Raw genomic sequence first — 15,722 nt, forward strand, 5'->3', positions numbered from 1 at the left:
TCTCACGGAATTGGACCTTCTAAATGAGGAGGGAGAATTAATGAAGACTAATTGATGCATAATTTTAACAAGCAAAGGCATCATCTGTTTGAAGCACCACTGGAATGGGCTGTACATTCAGCTGGTCTTTGCATACTCACTGACACTCTCAGAGGAAGGGAGGAGAAAGGTGCGGAGCTGGACAGAGGGCACCAGGCGGGTAGTAACGGTCGCCTCCCAGTAGAGCATTTGCTTTTGTTCATTCTCATTCCAAGAAGGTTTTGAGGTGAGCTTGTTCTGTTGTGTCTTGTATGGACTTCAGGCAAGTAGATCTTCAGTCTTGCTTCCCTTCTGACTCTGACCACCCCCAGGCCCCACCTCCTGTCTACCTCGTTTCCATCATTACTGTAGGTTTTTCTGCTTCTACCTTTAGTCTGCCCCCATCACACCATGGGCCTGGCCTGTACCTGGCCACCAGTCTTTGCCATCAGACTGTAGCAACAAGCTTGCACAGGCAGCTTCTTCCTGGCTCCCCGTGGCTGCACGGCATCTGGCTGTTGGCATCTGTCATTTACTGGCTCTTCCAGGCCCCTCAGCAGAGGAGCCCACCTGACCCCTGTGCTCCCCACTTTCAGCTGAGACTTCACAGAAACTTGGCACCAGTGAAAAGCAGAGAATACGTACCAGTTGTCTGAAGCTTCAAACTGATTTATTCTTTCCTAATCCTTTTAAATGTGATATGTGTTTAAATTAAGAGTAGCAAAGACAAAAATGATTTGGGAAAATGATAATGTTATCCTAGCCTGTTTCAGTGGCACTCTAACATGGTTAAGAAAATTGACTGTCAGATTTGATCAGTGTTGTTGAAGTGAAGAGCCACATGAGATTGGCTAGCATCAAATTCTCTCTCAGCAGAAGCGGTTTTAATGACTGAAGAACCCAGTAGCCACGAGCAGCAGCCAATCTCATGTGGGCCTGACCCTGCACTGCCTCTTTTTCTGTTTTTCAGGCACAACGTGTCTGATCGCTCTGCTCTCTGAGAAGGACCTCACCGTGGCCAATGTGGGCGACTCTCGAGGGGTACTATGTGACAAGGACGGGAACGCCATTCCTTTGTCTCATGATCACAAACCTTACCAACTAAAGGAAAGGAAGAGGATAAAGAGAGCTGGTGAGCTTGCGGACGCCTCCAAGGGCTGTCTGCTCCCTGTCTGGTGGCTAGGGCAGCTTGCTTGGCTTGCCCCTGGGGGATACAATGTTCAGTGACCTAACCATCAGCAGATCAGTGCGGAGGCTGATCTAGCTGAGACTGGCCTTTGTAATATTTCCTGTCAAATAAATGGCCTCTGAATTTGTCCTTCATGGCTGAAGACTCCAAATGGGCTCCCCTAGAGCCCTTTGCTAGTGCAAGGCTGGTATGACCTCTGGGCCCAGCTGTCATGTCCTGCCCGCCTTGGCCTCACCAAACTGCTCCCATGGGGCACCGCATCCCTAGCTCCTCTGTGCCCTCACAAGTGCCGTCCCATTCTCCAGGGGGTGATGACTATTTGTCCTGTATGACTCAACTTAAGGGTGTCCTTTTGGAAACCTTCCTGGTCACACTGTGCCAAAGACACCCCCGTCTGGGGTAGGTGGCCCTTCAGTCTTCCGCCAGCATCCTGTAGGGACCTCGTGGTCCCCTCTCACAGTCCCTCCTGCCTTCCTGACCGTGAGCTTGGGCTTGTGCATCGCGCTACTCCCTGCACCTAGCTCAGTGCCTGACATCAGTAAATATTTCAGGAGGCCTTTTTCATTCAGCTTTTCAACATCTAGGTGCTGGGGATACAAACTTACATTCTAGAATTGTGGTGGGGGTAATGAATGGAATGGACAGACATTAACATGAAATAAATAAGTAAAAATAAGTAACTTATCCAGTATATTAAAGAATGATAACTCTGAAGAGACATAAAAGAGATGTAAAGGATGGGGAGTGTCAGTAGATGGTCAGTACAGGCCTCACCAGGGGGACATTAGGACAAAGACTTGAAGCGAGAGTATCAGTTGGTGATTACAATTTCATAATTCAGGTTGGGAGGATTCCTCTCTACCTGTGGGTGGAAGGAACCCTTCCCTCCCCAGACTGATGAATGCAGCCGGCAGGCTCTGTGTGATACGCCAGGTGGAGGCCCAGCTGCCACAGGGGAGCTCGGCAGGCTGGGTCCCTCACTGGAGACAGGCCCCTGTCGCCCGCACTGCCTGCACCCCAACTCTCTCTGGCCTCAGGCCACCTTCTGCCTGAACCTGATGAGCATTTGAGTTTGCACCAAAGGAAACTGTACCATTAAGTTAAGTGTTGAATTTTTACAACCTCCTGTTTCAGAGCCTGCTTGAGATGGAGAATACTTTTTAATGAAAGCTTTGGTCACGTTTTCTGTTGGTGGTACGCAACCAACAATGTTTTAGGAGCATCTGTCAAGCTTTGATGATCTGCAGGCAGCAAGAGTGAAATACTCTGGCTTCCTTACTCACTTCAGAGTCCGCTGTGACCCTGTGCTGGAGATAGTTAGCCCACTGTTGTGTAAGCGCAGACAGGATGTGTACACAGTACACCTGGAATGTCATCCTCACTTCCAGCGCTCTCTTCTGAAATCTACTGTCCTCCCTCCTCTTCCCCACCACCTATGCCCTGTCCTGCAGGGATTGTTTACAGAAGCACATTCGGATCCATCTCCAAGGAAGCTAACTGAACCTCTTGTGTCAAGGGTTTATTTTATAGCAAGGCTTAAGGGACAATAATTAGTTTTATTGTCTTTATGTGTATTTTCTCTGACCTCAACCTTCCTTTTCCCTCCCGCTTAGCATGACAATACACTGCAACCAGCTTGGGCTAAATACATGTTGGTCTTTCTGTCTCCCTTTTTTGTTTCAAACAACAATGATAGGAGCTGCCATTTATTGTGTGTTCACTCTGTGCTGGGAGCCGAGCACTTTATGTATACTTTCTCCTTATTTACCTTATAAGGTCTATAATGTTATCCTCATATTACACCCAAGGAGTTGAAGCCTCAAAGAAACATGTATGCCCAGAAACACACCACCAGTGAATGGGGACACCAGAATGGAGACCCAGGACTGTCTGGCAGCAGAGCCCTTGTTCTTACCCAGTAGACCGCACCTCCTGGACTGTTCTCACCGAGGCCTGCCCAGAGAAGTCCTTCCCATCATTCAGAGGCCAGCTTTAATGCCCACTCCTCCCTAATCAGCACGACCAGAAACCATCCCTCCCTCCTCCATCTGCCTACAGCAGTTAGCAGGCACTAGTCTGTCTCTGAAGGAATATAGCTTTGTGCTCATAGCTGTTAATACGTGTGGCTTTTCCCTCTTGCCAGACTGTCTACTGCTTTTAGAGAAAGGTCTGGACCTTTTATAACTTTATAGTCTGTAAATGCCTTGCATGGAGTATATAGTTAATAACTATCTGACAAATAATAAATGGATGAGCAAATGTTCTAGCTTCCTTAAAGAAAAATAATAGATAATACTGACTGCATGTTACATTCAGTCACTGTGCTAAGTGATTTATATGGAATAACTCCTTTATTTCTCACAACTCAATGGAATAAGTACTATTATTGTCCCCACTTAGCAGCTATGGAAAGCTAGGATTAGGGAGATGGACTGTCTCATTCAGAGTCATACGTAGCTAGAAATGACAGAGCCAAGAATCAAATCTAAGCAGCTCACCTGAGAGTCTGAAGCTTTCACCACTAGGCTAAAATAGGCCAGTCTTTAATCCTGATCTTGCCTGGGGAGCTGTTTTGAGATCTATCTAGGCACAGCCAAGGGTGGCCTCCAGCTAAGTGATGTATCCCAGTGGTTGTCTCTGGTACCCATCCACCTGCCGCTCAGCATTCTCTTGCCTCTCTCCTTGGATCCCCGGCCTTGTGCTGTCTGCTGTCAAGCTGCCAAGGTGTTGGTAAAATGATGTCTTCACCTATACTTATCTCCTACTCTCTGTATTCTTACCGACATATTCTTGAAAGTCTTGAAGATCCCAAGGAGGAGAGGGTGAGGATCTACTGGTAGAGCATGAAACCTCCAGCCAGGCCACAGGAACATTGCTCCTTCCTGGCAGTGTGGGGTGGGGGTGGCACAGGCAGTAGGCCAGCCTTCTGTGCACATGCCCAGGCTGCCCTGTGTGTGAAATACCTGCCAGTCCAGCTAATGGGCTTCTTCTGTCTTTCCAGGTGGTTTTATCAGTTTCAATGGTTCCTGGAGGGTCCAGGGAATCCTGGCCATGTCTCGATCCCTGGGGGATTATCCACTGAAAAATCTCAACGTGGTCATCCCAGACCCAGATATCCTGACCTTTGACCTGGACAAGCTCCAGCCTGAGTTCATGATCTTGGCATCAGACGGCCTCTGGGATGCTTTCAGCAATGAAGAAGCTGTTCGATTCATCAAGGAGCGCTTGGATGAACCTCACTTTGGAGCCAAGAGCATAGTTCTACAGTCGTTTTACAGAGGCTGCCCTGACAATATAACAGTCATGGTGGTGAAGTTCAGGAATAGCAGCAAAACGGAAGAGCAGTGAACCCCTCAGGGTCTCAGCTGCCCGAGACTAATGAACTTTTCAACACACTGGTCTCTTTTAATGTAGTGAAAGGTGTGGGAGTTACAGTTAGGCTCATCCATCCCAGACTTGGGTTCCCCCCTCCTGGCGGCCTTAGGTCTCCATGCAGTGATGCACAGAGGGTGCTCTTGGCCAATGTAGTTGAGAGGCTGAAAAACGGTTTCTTCACGCTTTCCCAACTCTTCCATCCAATGTTCAAGATATATAAATATATAGCTGTAGATTCACGTGTACGAAGTGAGCGGCATATGTGCCATATATTCTCCCTTTTAGGATTCTTTTCATAATCCCTTACCAGGCCCTCCAGGCAGGAGACTGGGTCCTCTTCTTGGAGCAGGGAGCAGGGCAGGCCTCCCAGAGCTGCACTGAGTCAGGGCCGACGTGGCCACAGCCTCTGCTGAAGGGCAGAGCTGTCCTGAGCAGGCTTTTCCTCCTGAGCCCAAGTTTCAGCAGCAGCCCAGGAATAGGCTTGGAGTGGCTTATGTGTGTGGCTGCTCTTGGAGACTGAGGGAAGCGGGGACGATGAGAACTGCCTACACAGCAGAAATAACCTTTTTCCCTTCATCCCTTTATTTAAAGCAAAGTTAAATAGACTTTGTTACCCCCTGACCAGTCCTTGTGCATTTTACCCTACTTGTGCATGCCCTTAACCTTTTGCTTACACCCTACTTTACATAATAGGCAGCTGTTGTACTTTACCACTAAATACTACAATTTTTTGTCTTATGTTACCAAGAAACCTCTTAGGGGAAATGAAAAAGGCAAATCACCATACCATAATTCTTTCCATCTTCACGGGTCAATAGAGGAAAATAATGGATGACTAAGTCACAGTGCCCTTGGGAAGGCTGCTGTTTGCACTGGGAGAGGAAGCTGGTGAGGTCACCACCCTGAACGGAGCTCCAGCTGCCAGTTTTTGTGCGGGTATTTTTTTCTCTCCTATCCAAGTAGCTTTCAAGGGTCTTTTGAGCAGTGTTCTGAGAAGCAGCAGCCTAGAACTGCATGTGTGTTCCGTGATGCCAAGTACACAGCTCCCAGAGTAGTTTGGAATTTGGTGGTGAACTCCTGGGAGCTGCTTCTCCTTGACAATGGAAAGGCAACAGCTTACCTAACCTTGTCTGTTTGCAAATCACCGTCCACACTGGGGAGCTCTCACAGGCAGAATCCCACTGCCTCATTCGCCCCGCATTCAGTGGCAGCCAAGCTGGTTGGGAATTCAAGCTCTAAGCAGCCCAGAGTTATTTTGGGGTCAGGCTTGCTGTTCTCCATTTCCTATCACCAAAGTCACATTTCCAATCGCCATATTTTATAAGTTAATTGACAGAAAATGTTGGGACATCCTATTTGTCTGACTGAGGTGGCTCCAACAGCCAAACAAGATTGTCGTTGCATTCCCCCCACCCTGTGTCTGAAATGCCAGGGTGTCCACTTGGTGTTATCCGTCCCCAGTGGGCACTTGTTGATAGAGCTTCTGTAAGGCCCCGTTCGCTGAGCACCTCCTGCCCACAGTGCCCTTCCCCTCCCCTTCTTCAGCTGGGAACGTTCCCGACACAGGTGCCAGGAGAGAACTCGGGAGGATAAAAAGATTCCCCTGCGGCGGCCAGGGACTACACTCTGTCTCGGTTCCTCCAGGCACTTGCCTTTCTTTGACTGCAGTGAGAATTAATAATAGTTTCCCAAGACATTTGCTTACTTTTGTAAACTGTAACAGAATGTACAGTATTAGAATTAGAACTTTGGTTATTTTTTGTAGTTATAGGTGTTCTAGGAAAAAAGTATCTGCCAGCATTTTAGATTCAAGTATTTGCCCATTGAGAGACACTGAACATTTGGATGTGTGTCTTTGGGGTGGGGGTTGGGAGAGGAATGTGGGAAACATGCTGGCTGTGAGCAGTGACGGGATGGACAGGCCAGATGGCCTGAGCTTCCTTAAAGACCTAGGACATCCTGATTCTGGAGTTACAAAAGCCCACCATCTAACTGAAGTTCAGGAATAAGCAGTTTCAGCATTTTACAGTACACAGTTAACTTTCCTTTTTTATTTTTAACTTAATCCCAAAATTTGTAATGAGGGAAAGATTTTTTAATTCCATGAACATTGTTACAGTATAAATGAAAATAGTAATGTTTTGGTGAAGATGAGAAAAAAAGCTACCATATTAGTTAGTGTTTATTTACCCTGCAAAATGTCTTACTAGATGGTGCTGAGTGCCCAAGTGCATGACTTGCCCTCTAATTAACGTTCATAAGACATCTTCTAAATTTTGCTTTGTAGAATTAATTCATTTCTGACTTTAACCACATAGTGCATGTATTCCCTGTTCCCTTTCTGCCTCTTTTCCTACCACTTTGGCTTGTAGATCTTTAAAAGATAGAAGCACTAAGCAAAATAGTAGCAGCTTGACTATTAGTCACGTCTAAAATCAGAGTACTTTGCTCCCTTGCCCTGTCCTGGATGGAGCTCTCTTGCGGACCCTTGTCAGCAGTTGAGGGTCTGCAGACATCACCCCCAGTGTGCCCTGTGGCTCACTGGCCACTCCCATTTTCCAGGGACAAAGGAAGGTTGAATCTAGCCATCAGAGAAATCTGACTTGAGAAGTTTGCATGTGAATCTTCCCTAAACAGCACTGCCAAAGTTTTGGAATTGTCACCCGAGGCTGCCCAGACTCCCTAGCCTGAGTTCGAATTGCCAATAGCCCCCATGGTGCCAAATTTTGGAATGGTTTTACTGGCTTAGAAATGAAGTTGGGTACGAATGACCTTGTGCTTACGAGCCTCCAGCAAAATGCCAAGCCCAGGTCCTCATTTCACGCACTGCTCTGCTGCTGCTCCACTGGCAATTTATACTCTTAAAATGGTATGGGAATTGCGGGGGTAAGGGGGGGACAAGGCAGGGAAAGTTTTTAAAAAAATCATTCAACTTGCAATTCTCTAATCTAAGGAATGAACAATACTATGTAGAAAACTCCAGAGCTAGTCCCCAAGACCTGCACTTATTTTGTGTGACCACCTTGCCCAAGGCCCTTAACTCTGAAGGCTCTGTTCTGATCCAACATGACCTTACCCACATGTACACATTACTGATAACCAGTGGTTACATCCTATTCCTTGTCTTAGATTGAAGGTCTTGGCCTCTTGAATTTTGCCTATGTAATAAGGGTGTTACAGAGAGCTTTTAGAGAGTAAAGGAGCAAACACAATCTGCATAATTTAAAACAGGCTTTATTTCGTAGGACTGTAATGATTTCAACTAACATTTTGTGCAAACAGGATAGCATGAGAGCAATGGCATCATCATTTCAATCCTATCTGAAGTAATTCTGGAAAATTGATCACACTATTGAATCCTTTGCCAGGTATAATTTGATTTTCTTTTTTTCCTTCCTGTGAGTTGTTGCCAGATCTCTCTTGCAACTGTGTCAGTGCAGGTTTAGAAAGGCAACATTTCATTGTATATCTCAAGTATAAGAATACATACTCTGGATAAAGGTTTATTTACCAATGACTTCAGAAATTTTTCCCTCCTTTTGTCCCATCATTAGACTTACTTTCCCTTAATTATCTCCCAGATTGCCTTAGCTCATCACACCAGCATTCCTGACCCAGCTCTATGGAAATGATACCAGCTGGGGCCAGCTGGGTCCCATTTAATTGCCTCTGGATTAAGTTAGTGATATCCAGACTTTTAAATTGGTTAGCAGAACACTGAAGGAGTAACAGAATCCAGTGTTTCCCAAGTATGTTCCACAGAACACAAGTTCCAAAGATACTCTTTGAAATACAGTGTTCAAATGAGTTTGAGAAACATACCAACTTAGAAAGTTAATGCATATAAGCACATCCAGGGTTCTAATAAAAACGTCCTATAGGGAGGAAGAACACATCACAAATGTAATTTCAGTTAGCTCAGTGTTTTCCAGATTAGATTGACCACAGAAACATTTCTAACAACTAGTAATATTCCAAGGAACTCATGTTCCATAAGACCCATTTGGGAAAATTCTGGTATATGGAAGTATGACTGTTTTCTCATTCACTATGACTCTTAGAAGTATCCATACAATTTGCAAGTTAGAAACACAATCCTTTCACAGTTGAGGCTGACTGGTTAATGAAAGCAGTGTTGCCAAGTAGTATGATTTAATATGACCTTCAGCAGTCTCACACTGATAGCAGAAGACTAACAACCCTACTCGATGCTCTAAACATCATCTCCCTTATTTTATGTGAATAATAAGCAAGAGCCTTGCCATAGCTAGGAATTTCTCAAATTCATTCTAAGAGCTTTTGGTTGCTTTTGTGAAGTTATCTTTGCTTTCCAGATTGAATCAAAATAAGTATTTTTACATTTCATCACTATGTGAGGGTAAAAAAAAAATTGAAAATAATAGAAAAGAGGGGAAAAGGGATATGTGGTTTTAACTCATTTTTAAAATCTTAACGTTTTAAAAATTATCTGACAGTGGAACTATTAACACTGTCTTCTGTTGCTCTTTCCAGATTCAATGAAACAATCTGCCTATCAATCAAAGTCCATTCGTTCTAAAATCTCGGTCCTATGTTGTCCCACCTTTCACATTATATATATAGGATTAAGTGTGGCAGGTTCTCTCTTGCCAAAGATGTAAGACTTGACTGTAGCTCCATAATCATCACACTCAGCCTGGGTAATGTGTTTAGGAAGCTTGAGAGATCATCCCAAAATAGCAAATGAAACAAATATTGTCAAAAACATGGTACAAAGTGAATTTAGGGTAAGGTCATTAATTTTAAAATCACATCCCTGATATTTAGGAATAACACCTGCCCTCTGGACATTATCCAATATAGCAAAAAACCGAAAGTGAAGTCACTTAGGCTAGGTGGCAGATTGTGAAGGGGCATGTGACAGTGACACTATAAGGCTTCCATTAAGTATGTGCTTCTAAACATGTTCCTAATGTGTAAACTTTTTTGCTAATACTTAATAATGTTGATGCTTTGCCCATTATTTTTTTTATTTTTACCACTGTTAAGCTGCAAACTGTTTAATGAAGGGTTGATTATGGTAATTTTTATGTGTTTAGTAATAACCACACCATCATTTGAACAATCACTTTAATAAATCCAAGTAAGGACTTTGAAGAGAGAATGTAGTAACTGTTCATTTTAACAAATGATGATAGGCACTTTGACAATTCAAAACCCCACCAAAAACAAGCAAGTAGCAAAGGTGTAGACTATACTGAGAGATATCGTTCCATTTATTCTAGAAGTCCTATTATCTGGTGTTATTTAATGACAATATCCCCTCTGACATTTGCCAAATCCAAATTAATATCAAAAAGCCCCAAGAATGAGAGACCCTAGCTCTGAGCATAAGCAGATTACTGTGAACTGTAAAGGTAGCAGGTTGTGGTGAGGGGACCTACAGGGGCAGGACTATCCCTGAGCCACTTGCTGCCTCTGTAGGTGAGGGTATCAGCTACACTCACCACCTCTTGTCATGAGGAAATTCAAGGTTAAATGTGACACCATGCATTATTTCAACGTTTCTGTATTAGTTAGACAATGTATAATTTAGAATGTGTTCATGCAGAAGCACAGATTAAGTAACAGTCAAAGAATTGGGGGAAAAGACCTTCAGAATATCTAGACATCAAAAATGTATAAAGTAGATTATCAAAAATTTGTATTATCAGATGTTTACCATGCAGAGGTTGTATTTAATAGCAATTGCTGACACCTGGACTCAGATCAGTGTAAGGCAGTTTTTCTCACTTCTTACCTATTCAAATGCAAGGCTCCTGTTTAGAGAACTGGCTAATGCTTTGTTTACATGTTAGTGAGGACAGAATTCTAAAGCTCCTTTTTGTAGGACTGATGGCACAGGCCAAATCACATCAAAGGAAAATATTTTGGAACCTTTTTTTAGCACAAAAATGCAAAGTTAACTGCAGTGTAGTCAAAGTCAGAATGTAAAGAAAAGCATTTTTAAGAAATTATGAAAGACAAAATCAAAGGAGCATAATTTAAAAGGAAATATTTTAAATTAAGAAAAGGAGGCGTTACGTTTTATTATGTCATGAGTCCTGCTGATTTGTGCTCTTTCTGAAGCTAAGGAGATGACATAGAAGAAAACGAACATTTGAATTATTTGTAAAGTTAGTAAGATTACAGTCCCACTTCCATCCTTTCCCAATGAAAATGGATGTGTGTGTACTAAGTCACTTTTACTGTCCTACATTGTTCACTTTCCAAATCTTAGACATGATTTTATCCTGAGTCCTTAGAACTTTTGCATTTTTGAGAAGAGAATAGTTTTTTAGAATTTTTAAAAATTAGTAAGCTAGACTAAATGACAGACCTCCATCTGAGAGTGGGCATCTGAGAGTGCCCAAATAGAACAGAAGCCAGATTCAACAGTCATAGCTACAACAGCGAATTAACTATGCCGGCAATTTCCCAGGGCCAACATGAACACTAGTGAGTATTCAATTCAAACAGACAACTTCATAAACACAAACTACAGGATAATTTAATGTTCTTGCTTCTTAGAACATTAGAAAGTTAGAAGTTTTCTAACCCATATAATGCAAAGGATTATGTTTGCTCATATAATTAAAAATATCAGCCCTGTAGAAATAAGGTCTTAAGACATTTTTAACCCAAGAGAATGATGTCTCTTGTGCAAATTTTAAATTCCCAGCTGTCTTAGTATATGTAAGGACAAACAGTGGCTGCTCAGTGTAATCATGAAAAAAGATATAAATCCTGCTATGTGGGAAACTACTCAAACCATGGGACATTAAGCAAGAATACTCCCCCAATTTAGGCTCCAAGACTACAGCCAGACAGTCTTTATGTGTTAATCATCTTGATTGCCCTTTTATCTCAGGCTTATATGCAGAATATGGGATAATAAAACAAAAATGGAAAAAATCCAATAGCTTTTGCTTCCCTTTTAGAAAGTAGTGTTTGTCCCTTTTTAGTTTATCCGAAGTATACGTTCACATTGAAACATTAACATCTACAACATAGTCTTCAGTTTATTCTTCAGTTAATACAGCAAATGGTTTTGATTTATAGATTTACACAACTTCAATTCAGGTTATATAGAGTTGAAATCTGTTTTGCAATGCCTCAACATTTCTATGGTCTGTCAGAAAAAAAATAATTTTAATGAGTTAAGAAGAATGATTATTCTGACAATCCTAGGAAATAGTCATGAAAAAGTTATTCCAAAACACCTTAGTGTGAACAGTGTTCATACACATAATTCCTATATGCCAAACATATAAGTGTATTTTTTAATATAAGCAACACTGCTTTCATAGCAGATTGATCTACTTTATGAACAGATTTAACTGGGAAAGTCACTAGTCCTGCTATAAGTAAATTTGCTTGCATACTTCATTTTTCCTTTATTAATTTTTTTTAGTGCCTACTATATGCCAAGCAAGAGAGCCTAATAGAGAGTATCTAGTGCTGAGCACTCAGGCACCGTCTATGCCTTCTTGGCACTTACAGCCCAGAGGAGGCCCCTCACTATTGGCTGAATGGGGTGAAAACTGGCAGCTTTCATGATTTCCTCCAATGGGCTTAGATTTGTGAGGACGGCAGAATTACAGTAATTCTTGCCTACATAACAGAGAGTAGATGGTAAAAGATTGAGGATATCTTGCCCACATTTAAGCAAATTATATGAAATGATTACACCATGTTAGGTCACCAAGTTTCCCAAGGATAGAGTGGGCAAGTGAGACAGGGAGCCTCTGGGGCAGGCAGGGCACAGGCTGTCCCAGGGGGAGGCTACCACTGGACACCTCCGTCCAAGAGGAACGCAGCTATGCAAGAGTTCAGCAGTAGTATGGTCAAAGCCAAGGAGCCTCTCCCTCCAGGATCCTTCTGGAAGGACAGAATTACAGAAAAGAAGAACAGGGAACAATAAGAACATCTCTCCATGGCCTATTTTTATTTTTGTTCCCAACCTTGTGCCCCTAAAGAGAATCCAGAACAGAGAATGTTTATATTGTCAGTATTCCTGAGTATATAAACTAATGAATTTGCTAGAGAGAAAAACAATTTCAGGAATTGTTTTTCAGGAATACAATCATTTCTTGATTTTGAATATAAATGGAAGACTAAATGTCAGGATTTTTAAAAATCATAAACTTGGTATCCATAGTTACTTTAAACATTGCAAAGTCTAGGCATGGAATTTTAGTTTTATATTTTGAACAAGAATAGCAACATCTATTTTCTGTATGGCAAAGCAAAACTAAACACCAGACTTTTACTTTGAACCACAGAAGCCATCACTTCTTTTTAAATTCTTTGCCTGGTCATCTTCCCTACACATCTCTATTTATGCTGACTGCTTCTTTATCCAAATAATATTAGCTACTGCCAAATTACATTAGAATTCTATTGAAGTACAAATAGAGTGGATGATAAGATACTGGATGATCAGAAGTGGGGTTGTTTTTTGTTATTTTTAAGCCTGAGAACATATAAAAAGGAAATTCAAATTAAGTCAAGCCAATTTCTGACTTGGTAGGATTAAAACCATAGGTAGAGCCCAGTTATAAAGGAAGAAAATGTGGAAAGGAAGGTTGGAGAGAACAGGAGAAAAAAAATTCACATATTTGAGAATGTTTTTTATGAATGGTATAGCCAAAAAGTTCTGATCTTGTTCCCTGATGAATTTTGAAAACAGTGATTCTGGGTAGTCTTTTACTATACCAATTTCAACACCATGAAAGGTTTTCCATCAGCACTTTCTTGCTATTTTAAAAATCATGAGAGGTTGTTTAAAAATAGACACCAGGATCTGTAATTTAATACAGTGCTTTCTTTTAGGAATCTTCAGATTGTATTTAACAATTAAATCACAGGTCAAAATGACTGCTCAAATCCATCAGGCTTTCTGCTTAGTCCCTGAAAAAAATAAACACAACAAAACCTTGGCAAAACCTTGTTATTCTTGGTATTCTTTTTAAAAAGGGTTTTTTATACCTACTATTCTATATTTATCTTTAAGAGACATTTAAAATACAGCTAAAAGGTCAATTTGGTGTAGAGCTCTGAGTATATGCCAGTGCACAGTCACTGAAGATGCATGGCGTGTCATTCAGGACCCTTTGATGTGTGCTAAGGGTAGATTTACCTTTGTCAAGACGGATGTGTTCATGCACTCACTGATTCTGTGTTGTTATACACAAAATGAAGAGTTAAAATTCACCCTTGATGACGAGATTAAAGCAAAAATAAATATATTAAAATTACTGGACTTTACACGTGGGACTGCTGCTATCCTTTTCCGTTGGTTAAACTCATTTTGCCTTCTAATGTCAGCTCTGGAATTTTATACTTTTTCAATGCTTTTGTGTTAGAGTGGCTATTGAGTTGGAATTCCTGTAGAAAGCAGATCAACCTTTATGGGCCGAGGATAAGACCAAAACATAACAGAAGCAAGAGATAGGAGATATTGAGACTTTAGGTGCTTTCATTTGGAACAGGAATAAGCCTAGCTCTGGTTCAAAACAAGACAACTTTTTAAAATGTATGCAACAGAAATTGTTTATTGTTAGCCTAACACAACTTTTACCAAAGTTTATACCTCATGAACTAAGTTTATATAGTATATATAACCAGTATTAGGTGATAAAGGCTAGCCAAACATATATATAGTAAACTCCAGAAACATGGCAAGACATACCGCTGAGAAGAGTGTTCAGAAAAAAATATCCATCTGCAAAGGTTTTCACAAGATGCAGGAAGGAACACTATGGAATATGGAGGCACAGTGAAACATGTACACATGCACACATATAATTACATTTTTAGGTATTTTAAAGATGAAATGCTGAAGTGTGAACAGCACTGGGACCCAGATGAAGAACAATAAAAGTCAGCCATCAGATTGCTGAATTTGGAATTGGGTGTAACAAAGCAGAAAAACAAGGCACTAGGTTATTCTTCTTTCCGTTAAAAATAAGATTTTATATCTAGAGTAGAAAATGCAGCCCACAAATTCTGGTCTTACACAGCATGTTTGAAAATTTCTATCATAAAAATGGATATGATTAGAGGTTTCAGGATGGATATTTTTCACCTGAGTTAGAGTCATAATTATGGACTCTTCCAGTACCAGCCACAAAGCCAAATAAGAATCAAGAACACAGACACCCACCTTCACTTACAGTGATGGGTTATATTTTCTCTGTCTTGTTCCTCCTTAAGTTTTATTTTTAGAAATACACTAGTGACAACCTACTGGTTTTTTGAGATTACAACAGCAGATCCTAGTAGCCTAAGCAGAATGGGGACTTTAATATATATATAAGGATTTTAACGGTGCTTCACGGAATCCAAGGAGAACAAATACTTAAGTGTGGCCACAGGAACAATTCATATGTAAGACTCAAAAACCATCAAGAAGTCTACAGGGCTTCCTCTTCCAGCTTGCACAGATTAACTGGTATTGAAATAGGCCATCCACCGTAAACAACTATGAAACTGGACAAACTGTATTATGCAACTATTTTCAGGCATTGGAAAACAGGCAATGCAAGAAAGTGATCCTTGAGAGAAAAGATCACAAGCTGTCCACGATCACCTCAGCTCTCTATGAGGAGACAGTTTCATAATTGTAGCACAGCAAGCTGGAGTCCAAGCAGAACTAGAGTGAACCAAAGACACAGAAATCAGAGTTTGGAGCAAGTGAGAGCTATACAAGGGGGGAGCTTCAGAAGTCTACGTGTGGGCCCCTTATGAGCCCTTAGCCGAGGGCTTTACTGAATGTATGCAGGGTGAAACACCCATGGCTTAACAGAAAGTGGCTGCTACAGAACTGAGTGGAACAGAAATAATGGAGAGTGAGCATTGGTGGAGAATATCAAGTTCTGGCCCAAGCAGAGTAGAGAAACCCCATCACCATATTGTTAATGACCTAGACATCCAGCTGAGACACTTAGGCTATTCCTTAAGAGTAAGCACCACCCTCTAAATTAAGGCCTACTTCAGACCCAGCTGAACTGAGCCAAAAACCAAGCGCTGACAAGATCCACAAGAGGGGGGGTTTGGAAGCTGAGCTCCAACAAGCTGGAGGGGCTTGGGAACACCTTAGGTTTTTAACATGTCAGCT

The 15,722-nt window shown here is 41.8% G+C and overlaps 1 protein-coding gene across 1 annotated transcript in view; it reads left to right on the plus strand.

Annotated features, from left to right (window-relative positions):
* PPM1L (protein phosphatase, Mg2+/Mn2+ dependent 1L) overlaps nt 1-9,725 on the plus strand; it is a 285,551-nt gene extending 275,826 nt beyond the window's left edge. Inside the window, exons 3-4 of the mRNA XM_057499713.1 lie at nt 989-1,150; nt 4,209-9,725. Of these exons, the coding sequence (XP_057355696.1) occupies nt 989-1,150; nt 4,209-4,555 (509 nt within the window). The 3' untranslated portion in view covers nt 4,556-9,725. The remainder of the gene's footprint in view (nt 1-988; nt 1,151-4,208) is intronic.
* The last annotated feature ends 5,997 nt before the right edge of the window (nt 9,726-15,722 follow it).

The sequence above is a fragment of the Manis pentadactyla genome, chromosome 1 (genome assembly GCF_030020395.1).
Source record: "Manis pentadactyla isolate mManPen7 chromosome 1, mManPen7.hap1, whole genome shotgun sequence".
NCBI classification, from domain to species: domain Eukaryota; kingdom Metazoa; phylum Chordata; class Mammalia; order Pholidota; family Manidae; genus Manis; species Manis pentadactyla.